The following is a 24,059-nucleotide window of genomic DNA, read 5'->3' as shown; positions in this document are numbered from 1 at the left end:
TGGTCTAATTATGTTCCTATGAATTAACTGCTGCTCACTACAAAAAGCTTTTCTGCCTATGTTTGAAAGCAGCCCTGATGTGAGTATGACAATTTGGCAATGATCCTGTAACAAATTAATGAAAGTGAGTAATATTTCAGAATATATGACTTCATTAGCTATTTTGGGGGGGGTTGTTTGTGTTGCTTTGTTTTTCTTTACTTTCTTTAACCAGTTTAACAGCAGCAAGCATTGAATTCTCTTCTGTGAAACAGTGTTCAAACCCAGTCAGAAAGTGCTTAGTTGGCACAGAACAGACACACCTCTATTGTACCAGTGGATACATTGCCTAAAAAGTTAGCATTGTAAGATGTAGAGTCCAGTTCTGGGATCCAATTGGTGAAACATCTGCACTGCCCAGGACTGTGTGGAAACTAGTTACCAGGAAAAAGTTTTCCTATTTTGTCTGAGATTGATATATATATATATATATATATATATATATATATATATATATATATATATATATATATATATATATATATATATACACACACACAGCTAAAGTGTGTTCTGTCTTCAGCAATAGGATCTTATAATGTAGGCATGGCTTCCATTATACTAGAGAGATGTCTTGTGTCTTCCACAGCAGTTTTTATTTAGTAACCCTTCTCTTCCAGGAATTCCATTATCCACCCATGTAAGTAATTACATTTCAACTCTTTTGTAATGTTAATGTTAATTAACTTACTAACTAGTGGGTTTTCTTATACTTTTAGGTGATATTTATAAACATTCCTTGCTCTCTCTGTCTCTCTGTCTCTCTCTCTCTCTGTCTCTCTCTCTCTGTCTCTCTCTCTCTGTCTCTCTCTCTGTCTCTGTCTCTGTCTCCGTCTCTCTCTCTCTCTCTCTCTCTCTGTGTGTGTGTGTGTGTGTGTGTGTTACATGTAAAGGTCATAACTTTACCGGTAATCCACATCACCAGCTTCAAATATTTACAGTTGGTTTTATATTATGTCATCATGAAACAAAGATTAATGAAACAGAAGCTACATGAAACTCCTCCCTAAGTTTACAGCAGATAGTTGATTAATATTTCCTTTTCTAAATAAATTTAAAAGGCAACGAGCTCTGACCATGGGAAGTTAATCTTGAAGAGGGAGAGACATGTATTTAGAAATCAGATGCCAGTGTCTGATTTGCCTTAAAGACTCTGACATAAGTTGTTACCTTTCCATTACCCGAACAATTAAAAATCTAGGTAATAAATAACTAATGGCAGCCACAGACAAGGCAATGTTTCTCTCAAAAAGACTTATTATCTATCATAGTTCAAAAAGGAAATTAAGCTGAATTTTCTTGAAGAGCAATACAGTTGGAAAAGCATCTTATGTCAACCAGAGGAAATACTGTTAAGTCCTGATAGTAGGATAAACAATAAATGCCAAATAAAGTACAGTGAGTCCATCAGTCAGTCTCTGAATTTGGCAGTGTTTCTGGTTAATGAAAAGGGCACTAAAACAAACTGGGGAGTCTGGAATTTCTAACATAGTTGTAAATTAAAAAGTGCAGCAGGGTTAGCAGGTAGCATGAAAAGACATGATAAAGGGGCGATAGTAGAAGTGGGTTAGAGGGACATATGTCAGTCACAATCAGTGAGATTTTGTCTGCTGTTGAAATGCTTACAGGGAGCTGGTAGAGTTGTAGAGCTCATTGACAAAAAGCTCTGAGAGAACCTTTCTGGACTCTTCAAACGTCACCCAGGTCAGAGATTCTGGTTCATAGCCACCCTGGGATTCAAACTTAGGCACCAACTTCAAAGACAAGAAAGAATTTTAAAATCCATTTAATCTTCCCCTTACGATGTGTCTTCTGAGTCTTACACACAACTGCCGCCTAGAAAGAAGAATTCGAATATATGAACTTTTTGTGCTTTTTCCATTTTGTCCACTCTTAAATGTTTTGTTATTAAGAGAGATTTTTACAATTTCAAATGTTATTGAGTACTCCTAAGAGCTTTTATTAATGCGGTTTATATCTACCAGAATTTTCTATTTAGAAAGTAAAGTAAGAAATATTTGAGGCTATATTTTATTTATTCTAACAATGCCTTATAGTACCAAAAGTAGCATTAAAATGTACAGTATAATATATAGTGTGTATATGAAAACAGCAGCATTTTCTGAGAACTGAATTTTAACCACTGTGTAGATTATCACATTCATTGAAGAAGAGATGAGAAAAATACTCTCCAAAGATATAGCTAATAAAAAGCTAGGCATGTAGTCCTGTACTTGTAATTCCAGCACTCAGGAGGTTGAGAAGAGAGATGCTTCTGAGTTGAGGACAAGTTTGGCTACATGGAAAATTAATATTTTTTCCTATCAGTCATTGTTCCAAACATTATTCTGTGAAAAGTTGTTAGTTAAGCATGCAACTCAATCTTAGAATTCCTTCCTCAAAGGTAGCACATGCCTGTATTCTGTGCTTGCCTATTTCCCCTCCAAGTGCTTATTATACTTATGTTCAACAACATCACTTAAGCAAGGTATCACTTAAGCATTGAGAGTTAATATGATTAATAATCGTTAGTGCCTTATAAAAATCAAGGTGACGTCTTAAAAATTAGTACATGCTTCTGGCGGTAAGAAAACAATGTCCATTTCTATACCGTGGCCCTGAGCAGTGCTTAGAGGTCATCAGTGTCCCTCTCGATTACAGTCACTGTTGGTGAAACTGAAGCCAATAAAAAGATTGCTGTAATGAAAAATAATCTATTACCCTTGTATTATGTCATTACTGTGGATGTAGCTCTGATCTGAGTGATCTCTGGAACGGGTCTTCAGACACAGTGGTTCATAGATCATATTTAAGAAATATTGGTTTATTTGTCTAACTATTCTTTAAAATATTGACAGGACTATACAATGCCATCATCAGTTAATCTTGCTTGGGTTATTAGATGTGGGGGTTACAGTTAATATTTTGATAACTCGTGATGACCTCTTTTCCCATAGACCTTCATCTTCCTCTCTGTCATCTAAATATTTCCCTCTAGTCATTTTACTAGGTCAGGAATTACTTTTACGGTATGCTTTCAAATTCATGTCCTCAGGAAGTCTCCTGCCCTGCATCTGGTTTAAGTTAGATGCCTGTGAATTTGCTAGCACTGCACTTGAGAAGTAGAGTGATGCCCGAGCTGTCCTGGCAAATCCACTTTACTCCAGGTTGGGTTACAGGAACCCGGGTCAGCTGTGTACCTATAATTGCATCCATATTCCTGAGCATGCTCCATCGTGGCTAGCTTGCTTTTAAACAGTCACAGGCTTTGTGGTCAACATATTTTTCCCTGCATGAAAATACGAGAGAGAAATATGGCAGCTGCTATCTCATTTGAGTGAGTTCAGCAAAATTTGGTGTCCTGTTTTTTTGTTCCATGACCCTAGATGATGAATCGTTTCCTCTCCATTTTATGACATTTCTAGTTGCGTTTGCAAATATAGTTCACTCTGAACTTTTTCTACCAAATATCTTATCCTAAAGAACTTGGAAATGAAAGCTTCTAGCTCATCTATATTACTCCCCCCCCCCATTTATCTCTGTGTTTTCAGATTGGTCCTCTTCCTTTCCTTTTGTTCTACGTAATTTGAATTTACTATCACCTTTTTCATCTTCTCCCTTTCCTTTCTCCCCCTTCTCATTTCACTTTTTTCTTTCTCTCACACAGATTATTTCACTTAAAAAATAAAACCATTGTATTTCCAAACAATTGATAATGGATTATTTCATTTCTAACCCTTTCTCATTTTCCTTTATCCGATCTCAGATTACTTGATCTTTTGTAGATCAGTGAGAAAAGGTATCTTTACTGGATTCTATCCCTTCTTTCAATATCTTAGGACATCAGGCAATTTTATTCTATCATTGTATTCTCATAAAAGATTTAATATTGCATTTTTATGCTGACTTTGTTTTATATTTGTGTGTGTGTGTGTGTGTGTGTGTGTGTGTGTGTGTGTAAGAGTACACATATGCCATGACCTACAGGTAAATGTCAGAGGACAACCTTGCATAAGGTATTCACTTTCTAACTTATTTGAGACAGGGTCTCTTGTTGGCCACTGCTTATCCCAGCCTCCCGGTATCCTGTCTCTCACAGGAAGAGTACTACCATTACAGTGAAGCACCACATCCAGCTTTGCATGCATTCTGAGGATTTGAACTCAGGTCTTCATACTTTGTAGAAAGCACAAGCACTGAGATATTGCCCCAGCTCTTAAAGTTTACTTATAAAAGAACTGTAAATATGAACAGATGAAAACATCTCCCGAATGAACTTTTCTCTCTGCCTATCACATTTCCAGACCCTAAAGAACCCCTGCTCCTCCTTTGTCAGCTGCTTTCTCTGCATAGCTTTTTACTAAAACATATTTTGGCATAGTCTCAGCGTTGTATTATGAAAGATGTTAAAGCACTGTGCAAACCTCCTGCTGCCTTCTTAAAATAATGTTCTGAACTTGTTACTTGTTCATGCTAGATGACAGTAGCAGACTTCACATAATAAATGTCACTTGCACTTCTGAGTACCTGGTTTGTTTCCCTTTGAAAATGTGACTGTGGAATTGGCCTTCCTGCGTACATTTGACTTCTAGCATCTCCATGTCATGCTTCTATAACACGCTGAATAAATATATGATATCATTGCCATGTGCTATTGTTGTAAGGAGCCCGCTAGCTAGTTCCCAACTGCTCAACCCTGAAATAATCACACAGAAACCATATTATTTAAATCACTGCTTGGCCCATTAACTCTTGCTAACTCTTACATCTAGAATTAACCCATCTCCATTATCTTATAATTTACCACGAGGCTCATGACCTACCAGCAAGGTTTCAGCATGCCTTCCTCTAGAGGAGGCTCCAAGGCTTCTTCTTGACTCTCCCTTCCTAGTCCCAGTCTTCAGTTTAGTTTTCCCTGCTTACCTCTACTCCCTGAGCAGGCCCAAGACAGTTTCTCTATTAGCCAGTGGTATTCACAGCATACAGAGGAGAAGCCCACATCACACTATTTCATTCCCCGCAGTTCTCTCACTTTCTCCCACTCACTGCATGTTTATGCTTCGCTCTTTCACTGTGCATTTTTGCATGCCTTAAGTATGCCTTACAAAAATGGCAATAAATTGTTTAAAATTTAAGTGTGTCATAACTATCATTAAAATCAGTCTATTCAGACAAGATAAAATCTGGTCTGCAAATCAAAAGGTCAGTAGTAAAATAAAACTTTCCTAAGGGTGAGATAAGAGGAAGATAGCCTAGACAGATTATTTGACTCTGAAAAGTTTCATTGGAAATGAGAGCAGTAGTCTCTTACTGTTGAATGAAGAAGCAAGGTAAGAAAAGCAATGCCCCCCACTTCCCCTGGTTATAAAACAGAAGGGTAAAAACACCATCTTTTTATGGCCTTTTAGGATGATATGGAAGGGGGGAAATTATGTCTGAAAAGATCTCTTCTTGACAGGGAAAATATAGTCAATGAACATTAAAATAGATATAAAGAGGCTGGGGCACATAGCTCAGCGGGCCAAGTGCTTGCTATGCAAACATGAGGACCTGTGTTCAGGTCCCAGAACCCATGTTAAAGCCAAGGCCTTGTGTTCACTAGGAAAACACTGCCACTGAACGGCATCCCCAACTCTTGGTGAAGTGTTGTTGAGCACAGGAAAGAAAGGACAATAGAGGCATTGAATGGACTTGGTTCTATCACTAATCCTTCAGAAAACAATGTAAAGTTACTATTTCTTTAAAACTTTGCTTTATCTGTGCTATATTCCCAGAAGTGTACTAGGTACTGGAAGATGTAAGGAAAATAGATGTGATCTTTAACCATCAAGGAGCTAAAAAAAAAAAAGGAACAGTTTCAATTGTTCTGTCTTTACAAAGGTAGAGAAAAGGGGACACCACACACTCACACACACACACACACACACACAGAGAGAGAGAGAGAGAGAGAGAGAGAGAGAGAGCTAAAGAAGTAAAACAGAATTATTTAAAAGATTCTTGATATCATTAAGCAGTTTTTAAAATTTTATTGTTTTAAAGCAATCTTTTTTTACTTTGCATACTAATCCCAGTCCCCTCTCCTTCCCCTGCTCTACTCCCCCACCTTCCCTGTACCACACTCCCTATCCTTCCCTCAGAAAGAGTGAGGCCTCCCATTGGAAATCAGCAGGCTGTCAGATCCCTTGAGGCAGGACCAAGGCCCTCCCCTGTATCTAGGCTGAGCAAGGCAGTTTGTGGAGCCACTGGCAGTAAGCAATGTTTTAAGTGACAGTGCTGTAGTTGTGGACATGACTCAGCAATTGAATGTTTACTGCTCTTTCAGAGTATCGGGCTTTGGGGGTTGGAGAGATGGCTCAGTGGTTATGAGAATTGCCTGCTCTTCCAAAGGTTCTCAGTTCAACTCCCAGAACCTTTACATGGTTGCTCACAACCATCTGTAATGAGGTCTGTTGCCCTTGTATACATATTAAATAATAATAATAATAATGAAAATCAGGCTTTGGTTACCATTGCTTGTATTAGGCAGCTCATAATTGGCTGTCACTCCAACTCCGTGAAATACAAATGCACTCTTTTGGCCCCTTATTCACGTTAACAAACAAGCACATATCCACACATATCTTCCCAAGCACATGTGTGCGTGCACACACACACACACACACACACACACACACACACACACAGGAAATAATTTTCTAAATAACAATAGTAGTTATCACTACTACAAAGATTTATATTTCCTTTGAGTACTGATAGGGGAGTTCAGCCAATCACATTCTGTTCGTGGGGCGTGTCGCCCTTAGGCAAAAGTTTACCTATAAACCTGGCGAATGCGCTCCCCCCCCCTCTCTCTCTCTCTCTCTCTCTCTCTCTCTCTCTCTCTCTGTCTCTGTCTCTCGCCTGGCTCCTGCGTCAGGACAGATCATTGGGATTCTGGTGTAAGTCTTCCCTCTGTTTATTAAAGCTGTATATTTTGTATTAAGCTAGTCTGGCGGATCTTTTATTACCGATCACCCTGCGTCATCAGAGTACAAGCCCTGGATGTAGAAAAAAGGGTAATTTCAAAGAAACTATACATGTCAAAAGAAGAACAAATAGAGAGTAGTATAAGTAACTGTCAAGTGTCAGCGTGTAGTAGACACTGGTAACAATTGCCTCTAAGAGAGTTTAGCATCTCTACAGGTCTCTAAATAGAAATCCTAGAGGGAAGAATCATGCACTCATAAACACTGTAAGAGAATTTACATTTTTAGAGAATTTAACATATGCTGTTTGGTTTGTAAGCACTGGATGCATTTCCTTAAATGAAAAGGAATAGCAAATGAAATGAAAACACCAAAGTCAGCACCCTCATCACACATTTTAAAGGGTGTGTGACCATTCCACCTTGGAACTACCAGCATTCACGTCTGGAAATTTGAAATATTGTCTGGATTCTCAGAAACAATATATAGAAGTTAGCTTATTAGTGGAAGTCAGTTCTAACACACAATGTACACAGACAATATATTTTAATAGAAAAATCTATTAAAATTCTATGCTATTTGCTTCAAGTTATTTTCATGTCTGCATTGTAAGTGTATCAGTTTCTGAAAGCATGCTTATTCTTACTCACTGCTGGTAAAAATATAAGCTTGTGCAGTCACTATGTAAATCAACATGGAAATTCTCCAGAAAACTAACAAAGAGCCATCATATAACACAACTATATAAGTCTTGGTTATGTTTCAAATGCCTATAATCCCCATCTGTGTTTTGAGCTGTACTATTCACCATATCCAGGAACTAGAACCAGCCTACATGTCCATATATAGATGAATGGATAAAGAAAATGTGGTTAACATGTACAGTGGAATCTTATGCATCCATAAAAAAAATGAAACCATGATGTTTTCAGGAAATAAAACCAAAAATCATTATATCAAGTGAAAGAATTCAGAGTAATGTTTTCTATTATATGAAGAGCCAAGTGTGTGTATGTGTGTGTTTGCTTGCCTGTCTGTCTGTCTGTATGGTGTTTATATTTGTGTTTGTAGATCACAAAATGAAACAGGAAATCAAGACAGGGAAGGGATGAATGAAAATGGGACAAAGAGGACAATGGAATGTATGTAATTGGAAATGAGGGGAGGTGACCAAGTAGATGGGGAAAGACTTAATGGGGGAGTGCTGTAGGAAATCCTACAGCCAGTAGCCTTTAAGTTACCTGCCCACTTGGGCGTGGCCTCTTACACTATTTATGCCAATGTAAAGCTTAAGGCCACTCTCTCTTTTCTGGCTGCGGGATTCAGTTGCTGTTTTCTGTTCCAGCAGAGGATTCTGATTTGTGAGTTTACCCCTAAATAAATAACCATCTATTATTCTCAATTCTGAGCTAGTGTGGAATTTCTTTTAAGCATCCTTCTTCAGGGGAGACAGTGGAAAGATGAGATCAAAGTATAATAACATGTTTACAAAGATGCCTAGATGGAACTCATCTCTTTATATGGTAATCTGAAAATAAATTAAAACTTGAAATGAATACAAAGGAAGTATGGTTCTGTATGCTTTGAGGAGGACAGGGAAGCCTGATAATATGATCTACTTAGAGATGAACAGGAAAGATCATCTGAAATGCTGATTCACTTTGTTTTATTGAGCTAGGTTCTCCCTAATCAATTTCTAAGCCTGTTTTCAGAAAATGCACTCTTAATTCTACATGGGTGCATATGTGTATTGTGTGTACATATGTCTTTGTATGCATGTCAGTGCCGAAGAAGAACCATCCACTTTTTCTTTCCTGTGGAGCCAGGTTCTCTCACTGCATGGAACTTACCAAGTTGCCTAGGATGATAGTTCTGTTAGCTCAAAAATCTACCTGTCTCTTCCTCCCCAAGTTGGGATTATAAGCATCTACCATAAAACCTTATCACATGCATTATAGGAACCGAACTCAGATCCTCACACTTATGTGACAAGCTGTTTTCCATCTAAGCTATTTTTCTAGCCCCTAAGTATATTTTTAATATAAATATATCATGCCATCTTTGCTAATAGGGAATAGTAGTAGGGTTAGGTGATTGATGGGTTTGACTTAGAAGCCAGTCCATCTCACTAGCATGCAAAATGACAAACAAATGGAAAAAAAACCAAGGCTTAAAAAGATATTCAGCCATGCCTGATAAAAATGGTAATTACGTAAATAAATTTTATAAGTGATACTCTTGCTAATCATAAAAGTAATTAAACAAATTATGGAAGAGAAACAGTATATAAAATATTCATTGATAAACTTACAGTGCATGAAGGGATTTAACTTGGCCTTTTCCTGTCAACCCTGCCCAGTCTCCTGCCAAGATACAGACTTCAATATTTAGAGTGACAGTGTGTCACTGTCTCCTTTGTGTTCCTTTCAGCCTGGTGAAAGATTTATTTACCTGGTACTCTAATATTTTATAATAGCAAGATAATTTCCCCAACACACTAATAATAATAATTAGTTGTGTATTACTGCTTAATGGTTATGGAGTTTCAGTTGGAAGTGATGAATACATTTTGGAGATAGATGATATTGACAGTTGCATAACACTAGGAATGATGTAACTGATAAGAGTGATTTGTACAATTCATATTGGTTACATTGGCAAATTTGTCCTATGTATATTTACAATAATATTATATTAGTATCTAAAATTTAATAAAATTCATATTGTCATAAAACATTGGATCGTGTGTGTGTGTGTGTGTGTGTGTGTGTGTGTGTGTGTGTGTGTGAATTGTGAATTGAGGACTAGGAAAATGGCTTAGTGGGTAAATACTTACCTCTCAAGTGAAAGATTTCTGCTCAGATCCCCAGAACCCATGTAAAGCCAGGCCTATGTAGTAGTCTCCATGTCTGTAATCTCAGTACTCATAAAATAAAACTGGAAGTGGAAACAGGAAAACCAGTAAAACTGTGTGCCACCTAACCCAGTACACACAACAGTGAATAACAGTCACTCTCTTAGACATACATGTGCACATACACTTACACAAATGTACAGGTACAAGCTTATGTGTCATACACAGACACAAATGTATGAATTACCTGGCATATAAAGTATATCCCAATAAAGGTGTTAAAAACAATACACACACTCATCACAAAGTCATGTTTATTGTCATAAGATAGATTTTGATTTTATTCTTTTTCATTTGCTTTTTTGCCCCTTTATAATATTTGTAGATTAATAAGTAAGTAACTCAGTGTTTAAATTATTGTTGGGGCTATCAATATTAAAGAGTTTTATGCAGTGTGTGTAATAACAAATTAACTTGATGTGGTTATCTGTGATATATATATAGATACTCCTGTGATATTAGGAATGCATTTAAGACTGAATTGCACAATTCAAATTGGTTACATAGGCAAATTTATATTGTGTACATCTGCCATAATATTATATTAGTAAAGATATCAATATTTAACCAAAGAACCAAGCATTGCCAATAAGAGCTATAGTTTTGTTTGGAATACAGATAGCTTGAAGCAGCTGGAAGCAGACTTTGAAGCATGAGAATTTACACCCACTCGCCTTCCACCAGCACACACTGGCCCTGTTTATTACAACTCCACATCCTCATCACACATATTCTCGTCTTTCTAGGGAATCATCAAAGCCCTGAATTCCAGACCCAGTATATTTCACTTTAGCAGGAAAAATAAATGTTTAAATATTTAAGACTGAAGAATCTTCTCAGAAGAAGAATTGTTTCCTTACACATATTCAGATGACTGAGAATTTTATCAACTTCCCTGACTTCTGCCTGTCAATCTTTGAGTTGCCTGGGGTTCCATCACACCAAACCCGAAAACAATTTCCTCATATCAACATCATTGTGTCATGCTGTCTGTTTCATCAGTTTATAGTCACTTGTCCATCATCCCTGGATTCTCTGTCCTTTCTAGAACTAGAGTTAAGCTTCTTTCTATTCTCTGATTTCATTCCCAATTTGAACATTGACTGGAGTTTTGTTTTCAATGTTTGTGTCTCTGGCTGCCTCACATTTCCTCGTTCCTAGCTTCACTCTGTTTTGGTCCTTGCTACGTCATGTTCAGTCTGTCCCGAACCAGCTCTTGCTTTGCTGTTTTGACACATTTCAAAAACCACCTTTATGCTCTTGACAGTCACCAGTTAGAGATTGCTCCTGTCCAGGTGTATGCCCGGAATTTACTGCTCTGACAATGTAACATGAACCAGTTTGGGAAGAAACAAACACAAAGATTCCAAATGAATTTATCCAGGTCAAATGGTGAAATTCCCATGCATTCCATTAGTGGGTTAAAGAGTTAACAGATAAAATATTGAAATATTTAAGGTTAGATATGTAACTTTTTCAAATTATGACTTTAAAAAACTATATTAGGTATACGTGTCATTTGCTAAAATGTACCCTCAATGACAGTAAACTGTTTCATCTGTGGCATATTTAGTCTCATGGTTTAAAAAGTGTGCTTAGATGATATTGATATCATGGGGAGATGTATTTTCAAACATCATCACCCAGATTAGGATCTTCAGTGCTGCTGTTGCTGCTGCTTAGGGAAACACCTGTGTGATTTGGGTAGATGGCAATAGGAGGTCTAGCCTCTGGAAACTTTAAACAGAATATCTTTAAGAGGTTCCTCTTCTCCTTTTGTATTTAAGGGTGTATACTGATGAACTTGTTCATTAATCTTGTACCCCAATTAGGCAAATAAAAATTGCAGCATTTATATTTTTTTTTCTTGGCTGCTGTTAAGACAAGGGTAATCATCCCAGAAATGTCTCCTTTCCTTTGTGTGTGTGTGTCTCTGTCTCTCTGTCTCTCTGTCTCTGTCTCTGTCTCTCTCTCTCTCTCTGTGTGTGTGTGTGTGTGTGTGTGTGTGTGTGTGTATGTGTGTTTGGGTGTTTGTGCATGTATTTGGGATTTCCCTCTATTTGTAATTGAGTAGTTATTGGATGTATCATTTTTGTTTCTTAGTGAGTGTTACTTTTTTATCAGTTCGTCCAGAGTTGTTTGTCTTCCAACAAGAAGAGAAAGTATAAAAAGAAAGCAATCATTTAGGAGTTTAATTGTGCTGAACTGTAGAGATCTAGTCCATGCCTTGAGAAGAAATACACACGTGAAAAACTCTTCAATAGACTGAACAGATGAGTCTATGGGGAAATAGAGAACTAGAGTTAGGATCCCCAGAATCAATGTAAACACTGGCTGAGCATGACAACTTCTTGGAATTTCAGCCTTGAAGGTGGGGAGACAGGAACAAGCTGCTTACCTGAACTAGACAAAATGAGCTCCAGGTTCAGTCGACAGGCCTGCTTTAGTGAAGAAAGTGAGACACCTCAAAAATGTCATCCTATGTTAATTTTAGGCTTCCATACAATGTTCAGACAAGTGCATGGGCACTACAGACACATGTGTGCCCACACACAAGTGAATACACACACACATACATGCAAAACTAAATTAATAAAAATAAAGCAAAACTCTCAAACGCTCAAATATAAGATTATTGATTAAACTACTAGATATTTTGACTCATGGGCTACAGATTTTTACAAGAGACACTGTCGTGAGGCGTGATCTCAGGATGTGGTTTGGCACTTCTAGTGTAAGGGAATCCAAGACAGGCTTTCCATATTACAGTGTTGTATTCCATTGCTCTTTCTGATGCTGCATAGTTAGAATGACTGGAGCAATATTTAAGAAATCAGCATTGAAACCAACTGATGATCCTTTTATTTCCCAATTTCTATTTAAATCCAAGCACTTGAGAGTTCAAATTATATTTGTTTTCATGAATGTGGTTGCCTTGGTGTCCTTCAGAGAAAAAAATATCTTTTATGGTAATGTATTGATGAAAAAAAGAGTGTACTGGTGAGACAGTGTGTTCCTCAAAAATTTCTAGCAAAGACCTGAACATGAACCAAGAGCAGTTAATACTTGTTTATTGCCAGGTAAAGTGATCCATGTCTATATTTCAGTCACCTAATGATTAAGGCAGATGGAAGAAGAATTTGAACTTGGACTGGACAACACAGCAAAAATGCCAAAAAAAAATGAATAAGGAAATAAAATAATCAGTACTCTTTCACTAACATTTGGGTTTTTGTGACCCTGATTTGTTGTTGTTTTGTTTTGTTTTAAGGAAATCTGAGGGGGGTGGCAACTGTGCCTTTGTCAATCCAGTTTATGGAAATTGCATGAACCCAGAGAAAACAGAGGTAAGTGGCAAGGTAAAGCACATTGATTCAGTTTATGGAAATTGCATGAACCCAGAGAAAACAGAGGTAAGTGGCAAGGTAAAGCACATTGATTCAGAAGCAAACACACACGCATACACACACACACACACACACACACACACACACACACACACACACGTCCTACCCATCACTAATTAGTTGTGTTTGGAACCATTTCTACATCATGGCTAAGAGAAACATTCTAGTGAACTACTTCAATTAGGGGCAAAAAAGACATTTAAGGGTCTAGAAGTGAGTGATATTTTCCATTTAGGACAGTTTAATTCTGCTTGTAAATTCAGTTCACTACTAAATGGCTTTGTGGTCACAGTACAGCCTCCAAAAGAGCTGGTAAATCTGAAAAATATCTGTTTAACCCATAGAGGAGCATTAGTCAGCTATTCCCGGCAACTACTCATTGGGTGTTTTATTTGCATATGTGTAGCCTCACTAATAATTATATAGAAGAAAACTTGGATATTTTTCCTTAGTACATTTTTAAGGATTTATCTTTATGTGTTTTATGTCTACATGTTGGCGTGGGGAATATATACACCTCAGTGCAGGTGTAAACAGGAGGAATCACACCCAGAGCTGGGCTCCATGTTTGTGTGAGGACTACATACACCTCTGTGCAGGTGTAAACAGGAGGAAGTACACACAGACCTGGGCTGCAGATTGTTTGGAGGGCCAGATGTGATGCAGCAACCTGGGTTGCTTCTAGGAGCAGTATATGCTCTGAAGTCCTAAGCCATCTCCCCAGCCCTCCTGCTTAATTTTTATAAAATAATCTATCAGCCGTTTCTAATTTTTTGTTCTTAACATTGAAAATGAGCACCAAAGAGTCAGGTCAGATGGTTTCTAAGATTTCAGGACATCATATGATGTTATTGAAGATTTATTAACTTTTTACATTTTCATGTTTTTTTTTCAACAAATATGTCATGTACATTTACAGGTTTTGTTTAGGTGGAAATGACAAAAAAAAGCAACAGGAAGAAATTACATTGACAATGCAGGGATTTATGTGGATGACTCAGTGAGAAAATTAAACACATCCCTACTCAGTTAACAATAAATACCTACAGACATGCAATATTTAATCAATTGAATAAGAAAGATATACAAATACATGTATATTTTTGCTGAAGATAAGAAAATTTGATCTTTTTATCCCCAACTTAGATAAGTTTTTTGGTGTCTGATAAATTCTAATTCTAAGAGAAATTAAAATGAAATTTTTAGATGTGAGAATTTGTATGCTAGTATCTCAATAAATCGGCAGTCAGTAAATAATAGTTTCTTAGTAGGTGCCCTACTTCCCTTACTTTCCTGAAGAGACAATTTTTCTAGAGTGTGGGTGCATGCTTTCCGGGACGCACAGGGAGAGGTCTAGCTCCAAGGCCCACTTTTCAGATGCTTTCAAACAGGTTTCAACTGCAATTCGACATTGATCATGCAAAGCAAGACATCAGAATTTCATTTTGTTTCCTTTCCACATTTCCACATTCTTTTTAAAATTTCATTTTCAGTTCATTATGTAGGACTAAAGAAGAAACTCTGTCACAGCTCTTTCTATTGTTTTAGAGAAATGAATTAAGTCTGTTCCAAGTTCTTTGACATAAAAGAAAAATATATTTATCTAAAATATTGCTGTAAAACTCATACAGAAATGTCATATGGTGCTATTGATTTGGGGAATATAGTAAAAGAAACAAAATTCACTTAATCACCCATTGGTCATCATCAGATACGCTCAGCCCTTGACCACCTTTGTCGCATTTCCTACTATGTGTTCCCCAACCCATACCTCCCACTCTAAGCAAATCACAGCTATTACTTAATTTAACTATGAAACTTCAGTTGTATATTCAGGGGGTAAGAACACATTTAAAATATACTTATGGTATTATGTCTACAGATGTAGCAGTATTTTCATGATACTATCTAAATGTTTTCACTGTTCAACCTACTCTGATTGTCTTTCATGTAAGGCTTTTGTAGCTAGGTAAAAATTTTGTTGGTGCTATATTTTTTTAAATAAGAATGTCTGTAAAGAACATGAATACAACTTGATAGCTATGTCTTTTAAGGCTGTTTTAATCTTTATGTTCTATATTCTCCTAGTTTTCTTCTTGCAAAATATTTATGGAAGAAACAAGCTTCCCATATTTTAGATTTTCTAATATATTAAACAACCTTAATTCTAACTCAAAGTTCTGTGATTTTATTTTATTTATCCTAACTATAGTCAATGTATCAAGATTAGTGAAACAGTACAAGAGAAAGTGCCAAAATATTGTCTTCGGAATTTGTTTATGCTTCCATAGGTGAGCGGAGGCAGTGAGACCCATGTCCACATTCCTGTTCACATACCTAGTGTGATCCCATGTCAGAGATCTGGTAGTGTGATCTGAATCAAGGCTCAGGGTACTCTGGTTATCATTAGAAATATCCTTCTTTCCTCATGATTCTTTCAGAAGTTTCCTACCTTACTTTGGAAAATACTAACCTTATAAATATATGTTTCCTCCTAGAGTTCCATCTATTCTTTCTCAAATCCATTTTATGGTGCAAAACCAGGAAGCCTGGAAACGATATCTCATCATCTCAAATCATAACATCAAAACTATTTCATCCAATATATGTTTATAGAAAATTTCATTCACTAAACTGATCCTATAGGAGATAAAAGAGAAAATATTCAAATGTTAGTGTGATTGCAACATACTGAAACAGAGTTCCTTGTAGATTATTTGAATGTTTCTTTGGAATCACAGACAACTCCTTATCTTCATTGTATATCTGAATACTTCAATAAAACATTCTGTCTAATCATCTTTTGTTCTTTATTTTATATTGATTATTTATTTTAAGAAACTGAAATATAGTTCGTTCTAGAGCAAAATCTGAATGACCATGGCCTAGGAACATAGATTTAGGCTACCCTATATTCTGTGTTATTGGAAGCAGTTTCATGGTTTTGCAAAACAAAAAGTCATAAAACAAGGCAAATTTAAAATACAATCTGTGAGTATATCAGGGAGGTAGTTATAGTAAGATAGGGCAAGCTTTTCTATAGGGCTCAGAGGTTAGCTCTAAAACTCATGATCAGATTGCTTCACATCTGGAATATAAAGAAGTATTAAATGTTATTTTTTTCACTAGTGGTTAGAAACAAAGGTAAGTTCACTCGCTTTGCAATCTCATGAGAATGAGCAAATGATGATAACCCTAATTAATAATTACTTTTGCATTTTGAAAAAGCATAAGATAATTAATCCCAAATCAATGTTTATTAGCTAATCATGACATGTTTACATAGAGATGAAATGTCAAATATAAATCAAGAGATGTTGAATTGTATAAATATAACATTTCCACTTTGATAGTTTCATTATTGTATGTATATCAGAAAATCAGATGTGCACGAGGTACATGAATTTGGTTGTTCATTGTTCAGCAATCTCAGCAAAAATCCAAGTTGTTTGCAACTTTAATTGCTCTCTTCTAGGGTTAGTTCCACTACAGATGATAAGATAGCTTCATTGTTTGTAAAGAATAAAGTTCAAGATAGGAAAGGAGAGTTTTATCTTGTGTGTCATGTTTTAACATCTGGAAAACCCTTCTCAGTTTGCACTTCCAGATCTTCTTTCTAGAATGCATGCCCAGCAAACATCCAGCAAACATTTTCCATCAATGATTTCTTATTTGTCAGAATAGACATAGTGCCCATGCTAAACATATCACCCTAAAAGGATGGAAACTAGCAAGATTGACTGAAATCCTTTACCATATAATATGAGGCTAAAAGTAGATCTCTGTAGCACATCTTCAAATTCAAATGGAACTATTTCAATAAAACTGGATTTGGGAAATTGTCATCGTAACAGAGTATAGACTCACCTGGGGGATGGGTCTCTAGGCATGGCTTTAGGGATTATGTCAACTGCATTTACCTAGAGGGGTAGGTAAGCCCTACTCACTGTGGGTTGTATATCACAAGGCAGCCAGACTGTACACAGTGAAAAGGGAACTGAGTATGCACTCATTTCCATCTCCTGATTGCGACTGTAACATGACCAATAGCTTCAAACTCCTGCTACCTTAGCTTCTTTGCCAAGGTGCACTATACTCTTGAATTATACATTTCAATAAGCTCTTTACCCTTTGATAATTTTATCATCTCAGAAAAGTAATGGAGACTGGAAGCATGATTTTGTACATAAATTTTATTAACATTTTGTGTGATTACAACCTAGACATAAATTATGGTTTTTTTCATTAACTTTTCAATCACTTAATCTTACATTTTATTTTACTCAACTTTTAAAAATTCATTTTTTATTTATGTGCATGTATGTGGGTACATATATGTAATATGTGTGCATGTATATTGCCTGAAGAGGACACTGGATCCTTTGCAACTGAGTTACAAGGAGTTCTGAGTTGACCTTGGGAGAGAAGCAGGACTCTCAACTGTGGAGTCACCTCCCGATCCCCTGTGTCACTTTTTCATATTCCCTTGCATAGTGTAGCTATCTAGTAATTATTTTTCTAAATTTTTATTTTGTTTCAACAATAAAATTATTGACATTAGAAAAAATATTAGAGAGGACATAAGGAGTTGTCATTAGTTAAGTGTGGCCCCATTGCTGTGGGACATATGTATACATTAAAAGTTGTAGTCATGGATTCAGCAAAGAAGAAGGCTGCTACATGAAAATTGTATCAAACATACAGTTATTTTCAAAAGAAAATGATTTTCTGACCTAATTTTGTATGAATACTAAGAGAATTTATGACACAGAGAGCATCAATAACAGAAAATCTACACAAATAGAAATGAGACTACAACTAAAAATATTAATTTGTTCTTGCAGAGACTTGTTGCATGCATTCTAAAATATTTTAACTTTTAGTATGATATTCTAAACTATATGAAAATTCTATGAAGCTAAAAGAATAGAATTAGTATATGTTCATGCATATTTTTCTGAATTTAGTGTGAGATTTAGATAATTCACTTTTCTGTGCAGGCTTCTTCTGAAAACTTTCTTGTAAAAGACAATGCTTGCACCACTGTGATTGCAAAACTAGGTAAAGGAAAAACTGACAAGCAAGTTAGAGAATGTACAATCTGTCCAACTCACATTAAGGGCAGGGAAGCATCTGAAGCTCTCTACTAGCTTGGATGTTTTTTCTAATCTAGGATATATCAGGACAAAGGATCACAATGATTAATGCTAATTGATTCTTTGGGTACTTAAGACATCTCTTTAGTAATCTGTTATAATTAACATATTTATCAAATGCACTTTAGGCAAACAATAATAGTAGCAGTTGCAAACACTAAACATAGTGAAAATATGGACAACAGCACTATACATATTTTAGTTGATAAATATAGTATGCTGTATACTATTTTTAGTGTAACTATATACATGTAGCTATTTAATATAAAGGTTGATTTAGTTTAAATTGAATAAAAAATTAAAATACTGTGCCTCATTTGAACAGCACTGCAAGGGCTCAGCAGTCACATATGCTAGAGACATCTATACTGTACAACAGAGAGAACATTTCTATCTTTCCAGTGGCTTTTCTTGAATGACACTGGCTTAGGTCAATGTTGAAATAGTTTTTCAAATATAAAAAATTTTGTTATAGCTGTGAGTCTAAAAAGTACTAAAGGGTTTTATCATGTGTGTATTTTGACTAGAGACAGCCAATTTTCACAGAATAATGATGGATTCTAAAGAAGACAAAGTATATCTATCTGGAAGAAAACTATAAGGTATCCATAATGAAGTGCCATTTAATAACACTTTCCTGCCATATAAATGTTACATAGAATTCAAATAGAGCCACATCCTCTTTGCCTGTTTCATTCTTTTATGTTTAGGTGGAACCTTGAAAACACTACAATTATTTGTTTTCTGTTTTCATCTTCTTGAACTTCAATCATTTCCTGATGTTTATCACACCATAAAGCAGAGTCAAGTTTGCCTCTAAATAACAATCACTTTGTGCTTCCCACGTAAGAGACTTCTGCAGTTAAGGGGGAAAAAAACAAAGTATACTAAAACTACTTATTCAGAGTGATGTCTCCTACAGTTCACAGTATCAAATTTCATTCTTATAAATAAAATTTGGAGGAAATTTACATGGAAATATAAGAGAACCAAGGGATTTTTCTTCGTCAAAAGTCTTCTTAAACAGAAAAGAAAGAAAGAAAAGAGAAAAGAAAAAGAAGAAAAACTTCAGCTATGCACTTTACTGACAAGTCAATACCAGGCTTGTGATTCTTAACATGATTTTGTTTTTCTCTGTGTCAGCTTCACAGTGTTTTGAATCTCATTCCTAATGTATCTAGGGAACGACTGTGGGGTGCTAACATGTAAGACAAAGAAAATGAGGGCAGATGCTCTTCAACACCAGCGGAAAGACATCAGTTCTTCCAGCCACATTCTGAAGTCTCAGTGAAATGAACTCCCTGACCCATCTTGAATTAGAGAACTATATAACCATGGACCACTTAGAGTATGTCTAAAACAAATAATGCCTATCCTAAAGTAGCTTCTTAAAGATTCACACTGACACGTGCCAGTAAACACTCTGGCCGAAGTAAATGCTCTGGAAAACTTTTTTCCCTTGAATATGGAAACAATAGAAATGAACTTTCTAATTTTTTGATGTTTAAAAATATTTGACTACTTAGATATGCTTCCAGAAATTTTATAAATAACTTCCTGAACTGTTCAAAATATTTGTAGGAAGATTTGTTTCTAAGAAATCATCACAGGAAGTGGGAGTAAGTATTTCAAATCAATATAATAAAACTTTGAATCAATAAAAGAAATACCAGTCTATAAACAGCAGATCCATTTTTTCTTACCAGTTCCCTCTTCTTTTGTTTCTTAATTTTTATTTTACATGAAAGTAAATAATCAAAGGGAAAGTATATCCAATTAGTCAATGACAGCAGTTGCAATGGTGTAAACCTCAGAGCAACAAAAGTTAAAGGATGACGAATCTATAAAACTGAAAGTATAACAAAATTCTCAAATTTCCAGAAAATGTAATTTTTTATGAAACAAATAAAGGAAGAATAGAGGACCAAGGTAGTCTTGTAAAAATATTGGTATTTGTAAATAATTGTAACGATTGAACTAAGGGTTCAAATGTGAATTCTGTAATACATATAATATATTGTCAAAATCATATTGTATTTTCAGAAAATAGAAAATAAAATCATTCTTTCTAAAATATTTCATGAAGATAGAAAGATTCTAATACAACTTTGAACAAAGGCCTTATAAAAAAGCAAACATTAAATGAATGTCATTTATAAACATAGTTAAGAAATGCTAAACATACATGCTATGTCATTATAGATATATATGTTCAGATTTGTGTTTATTTATATGATTTGTTTATGAAGTATTACCTTTTGAAGGCAAATAGTGTTCAGAAGTGGGGAATCTGTAGGCATAGTACCCTTAGGAGGCCAGTTCTCATTTGAACTCAGAAATAACTTTGGCAAGTCATTGGACTATGAATCATTTGTTCTCAACAGTTGCACTGATAACCGTATGTATAATTGTACAAAATGGATTGCTGAATATACTGGAATAAAAATGTCTCCCATAGGATCACATATTTGAACATTTGGTCTCCTCTACTAGTCAGCACAGTCTTGCTAGAGGAAGTAAGTTACTTGGGGTAGACTGAGAGCAAAGAACTTTACCCTGCTTAGTTTGCAGTCTTTGCTTTCTACGTGTGGTTGAATATGGATGTGACTCCTCAGTTTCTTCCTCTGGTGGCTGCTATCATGCCTTCCTCACCATTGTGGACTTCTAGAATTTTGAGTCAAAATAAACTCTTCTGTAAGTTGCCTTTGGTCATGACATTTTGTTCGAGCAACAACAAAAACAAAATATTAACTGGAAAATCTAGTTAATTCTCTGTCTCAGAAAAACAACAAAAAATATTAACTAATTAGCTGGAGGTATGTCTTAAAGGATTTACCTTGCCCTAAGTACTTCCTGTCCTGTTTTTTTTTCTGCTTCCCAGGTACCAAGGCCCATAAAGAGGGTCCTGCCCCTCTTTACCCTCTGCAAGACACAATCTTGCAGCAAGCTCTGTGACCTTCTAGCTGTAGGGCAGTAAGATGGCTCAGCAGGTAAAGGCACTTGTTGCCTATCCTTAATACTAGACTTTCATCCCAAGACCTAAATGGTGGAAAGAGAGAGCTGATTCCTGCAAGTTGTCATCTGACTTTTATACATGAACCATGACATAGGGGAATTCACACACGTACATACAAACACGGACACGTACACCATTAAGACAGATACAGTAAAATAAAAATTAAGTGGTGTTATAAACATAAGAAAAGGATTAAAAAATCTGAGTAACCTTGAATTAAAAAACTTCCTGTTCAATAAAGAAACCAGTAAGTTACAGAAGAATAAATTATACAGTGAGAAATTTTATTTAAAGCCAATGAGCCATGAGTGACTCAAATACAGAATTTGAACACTACAAAACCATAAGAAAGAATAAACAGAAAAATTGATAATAATCATGAAATTCACAAAGGTAGAGAGCCAATACACATATGAATAAATCTTAAAATTATGATGTTATCAGAAAAATTCAAATTAAATTTACAACTAGATACCAATGGGTATAAGGTAAACCTATATATTACTATAAAACAAAGAAGGTCCCTATTCTTTAAGTAATGTTTATAATTGCAAAAATTAGTGCTCTAAACTGAATGTTCATGTATACTAAAAATTAATATGGGAAAATGAGTAGTGTTTAGAAATAGACTATTAAGAAGTAATTAAGTACCTGATGATGATATCCTTACACAAAATGACATCAAGGAGTTTAATACCTCTCCCACAGCACACAAAAGAAAGAAAAGATGGTGGCCACATGTAAGACAAGAGAAGCGTCTCCAAAATAAAACCTACTACTTTGGGCCTTTTGATTTTACAATTCTCAGACTCCAAAACCCAGTCTTTCAGTCTATGGCATTTTGTAGTTAATGGTCTGAGTTGACAGACATTCAGCAAGTTCCAAAGCTATTACATATAGGAAATGCTGACAAGACCAAGAAAAAGAAGCACCCAGACTGTTTCTTCTTGCTGACAGTGAGCATGTGCATACGCCATGGCCAGTCATCACTTCCTTCAGGAATTAGATTCATGCTTGAATCCATTGAACCAACCAAACATCCACCAATTAACTTCATGAAAATTTTAAAAAGCTGTAAATAACATAAAATAATGTGTGAGAATGCAAACACATTCAATGCAGCTACATTCAGTAAGTAGCGTTGGTCAGTCTCATAATGAAGAGGGTGGATGCCAAAGCATCTTACATCATCTGAGTGCTTTATTCAGAACTGCAGATTTAGGGGATGAAACTTAAAAAAAACAAACAAACAAAAAAATGCACTAATTTTTTTCAACTTAAGTGATTTTACACAAATATTGTTTTTATAATTTCTAAAGATTTTTTTAAATTGAGAAAATCACATACTGAGATTTTTAGCATTTCAAATGATGAAAGTAAGGTCTTGCAGGATGACTCAGTACGTGTAGTAGTTTGAAAGAAAATGATCCACATAAAAGAGTGGTCCTATTAGGAGGTGTGATTTCGTTGGAATAGAGGTGAGCTTTTTGGAGGCAGTGTGTCACTGTGTGGGTAGACTTTAGGGTTGCTATGCTTAAGCTCTGTGCGGGGTGGCATTCACCTTACTTCCTGTTACCTGCAGATCAGAATGTAGAACTCTCAACTCCTTCTGCAGCACCATGTATGACACCATGAAGGTAACAGACTAAGCCTCTGAAACTGTAGGCCAAATTGAATGAAATGTCTTCTTTCTAAGAGTTGCCATGGTCATGGTGTCTCTTCCCAGCAATAGAAGCCCTAATTAAGACAGTGTGTAGGAGCACTTTCTGTAGAGGCATGTGGACCAGATTTCTGGTATGTAAACTGTTTTCTGCCACCATCTCTTCTTTCAGTTAAAATGCCTGAGCCATGCTGAAAATAAAATTAAAAGGCAGAAAAATTAAAGAAAGTCCTTTCGAAATTGATTTTTGCAAGCCCTGCACTATGTATTTCAAGTCAATTGAGCTCAGAGAACAACTCATTTCTTTCTGAAGAGGACTGCTAGCACCAGAAGCAGAGACGCGAGGCTGGAGAGAGGTTGAGCATTTAACAGAAATCCCTGGAAGGATAATGACCCAACTTTAACTGCATGTCTGACTCAGAGGAAATGAGAGAAACATTTGCAGGTTCTTGTCATTCTGCATTCCCTGTAATTCTCTATACTTCTCAGACACCATTCAATACACCGCCTTTCATCCATGAATGGGTCAATGGCAGCTTCTGCTATTAGAAACCCAAAATATTAACTGAAACACAAACTGGCGCTTTCCTCAGCTGCAGTTTCCATAACAAAATACCTCAGACTTTGTGACCTCAACAACAGAAAAACTCTCTTGTTTTTTAGGGGTTGTTGCGTCGAACATTAAAAGAATGAAGAGATTTGCTTTGTTCACAGGGATCCTGGCTTTCAGGTGACCTCCATTCTGCACGACATCTTTTTGCAGTCCCAGACTGAAGAAAGTGTCTCCTATTAAGAGAGAACAAATATGATCACCAGCAGCCTATCCTAATAAAGTTATTTGCTTTAAATTACTACCCAAAGCCAAAATCTCTGAGTACTTTCACGCTGGTGCCTAGAAATTC

The 24,059-nt window shown here is 36.0% G+C and overlaps 1 protein-coding gene and 1 long non-coding RNA gene across 4 annotated transcripts in view; one reads left to right on the top strand and one right to left on the bottom strand.

Moving 5' to 3' along the window:
- Malrd1 (MAM and LDL receptor class A domain containing 1) overlaps nt 1-16,124 on the top strand; it is a 614,092-nt gene extending 597,968 nt beyond the window's left edge. For all 3 annotated transcript variants that reach the window (XM_087896346.1, XM_087896345.1, XM_087896344.1), the window contains 2 exons: nt 13,190-13,265; nt 15,824-16,124. In XM_087896346.1, the coding sequence (XP_087752472.1) occupies nt 13,190-13,265; nt 15,824-15,907 (160 nt within the window). In that variant the 3' untranslated portion in view covers nt 15,908-16,124. The remainder of the gene's footprint in view (nt 1-13,189; nt 13,266-15,823) is intronic.
- A 5,636-nt stretch (nt 16,125-21,760) lies between these two features.
- Nucleotides 21,761-24,059, bottom strand: part of LOC125417486 (uncharacterized) — a 47,153-nt gene continuing 44,854 nt past the window's right edge. Inside the window, exon 3 of the long non-coding RNA XR_015005025.2 lies at nt 21,761-23,943. This is a non-coding gene — a long non-coding RNA (uncharacterized LOC125417486). The remainder of the gene's footprint in view (nt 23,944-24,059) is intronic.

This window comes from Myodes glareolus, chromosome 14 (assembly GCF_982192425.1).
Source record: "Myodes glareolus chromosome 14, mMyoGla1.1, whole genome shotgun sequence".
NCBI classification, from domain to species: Eukaryota; Metazoa; Chordata; class Mammalia; order Rodentia; family Cricetidae; genus Myodes; species Myodes glareolus.
This window is presented reverse-complemented; position numbering and strand designations above follow the sequence as displayed.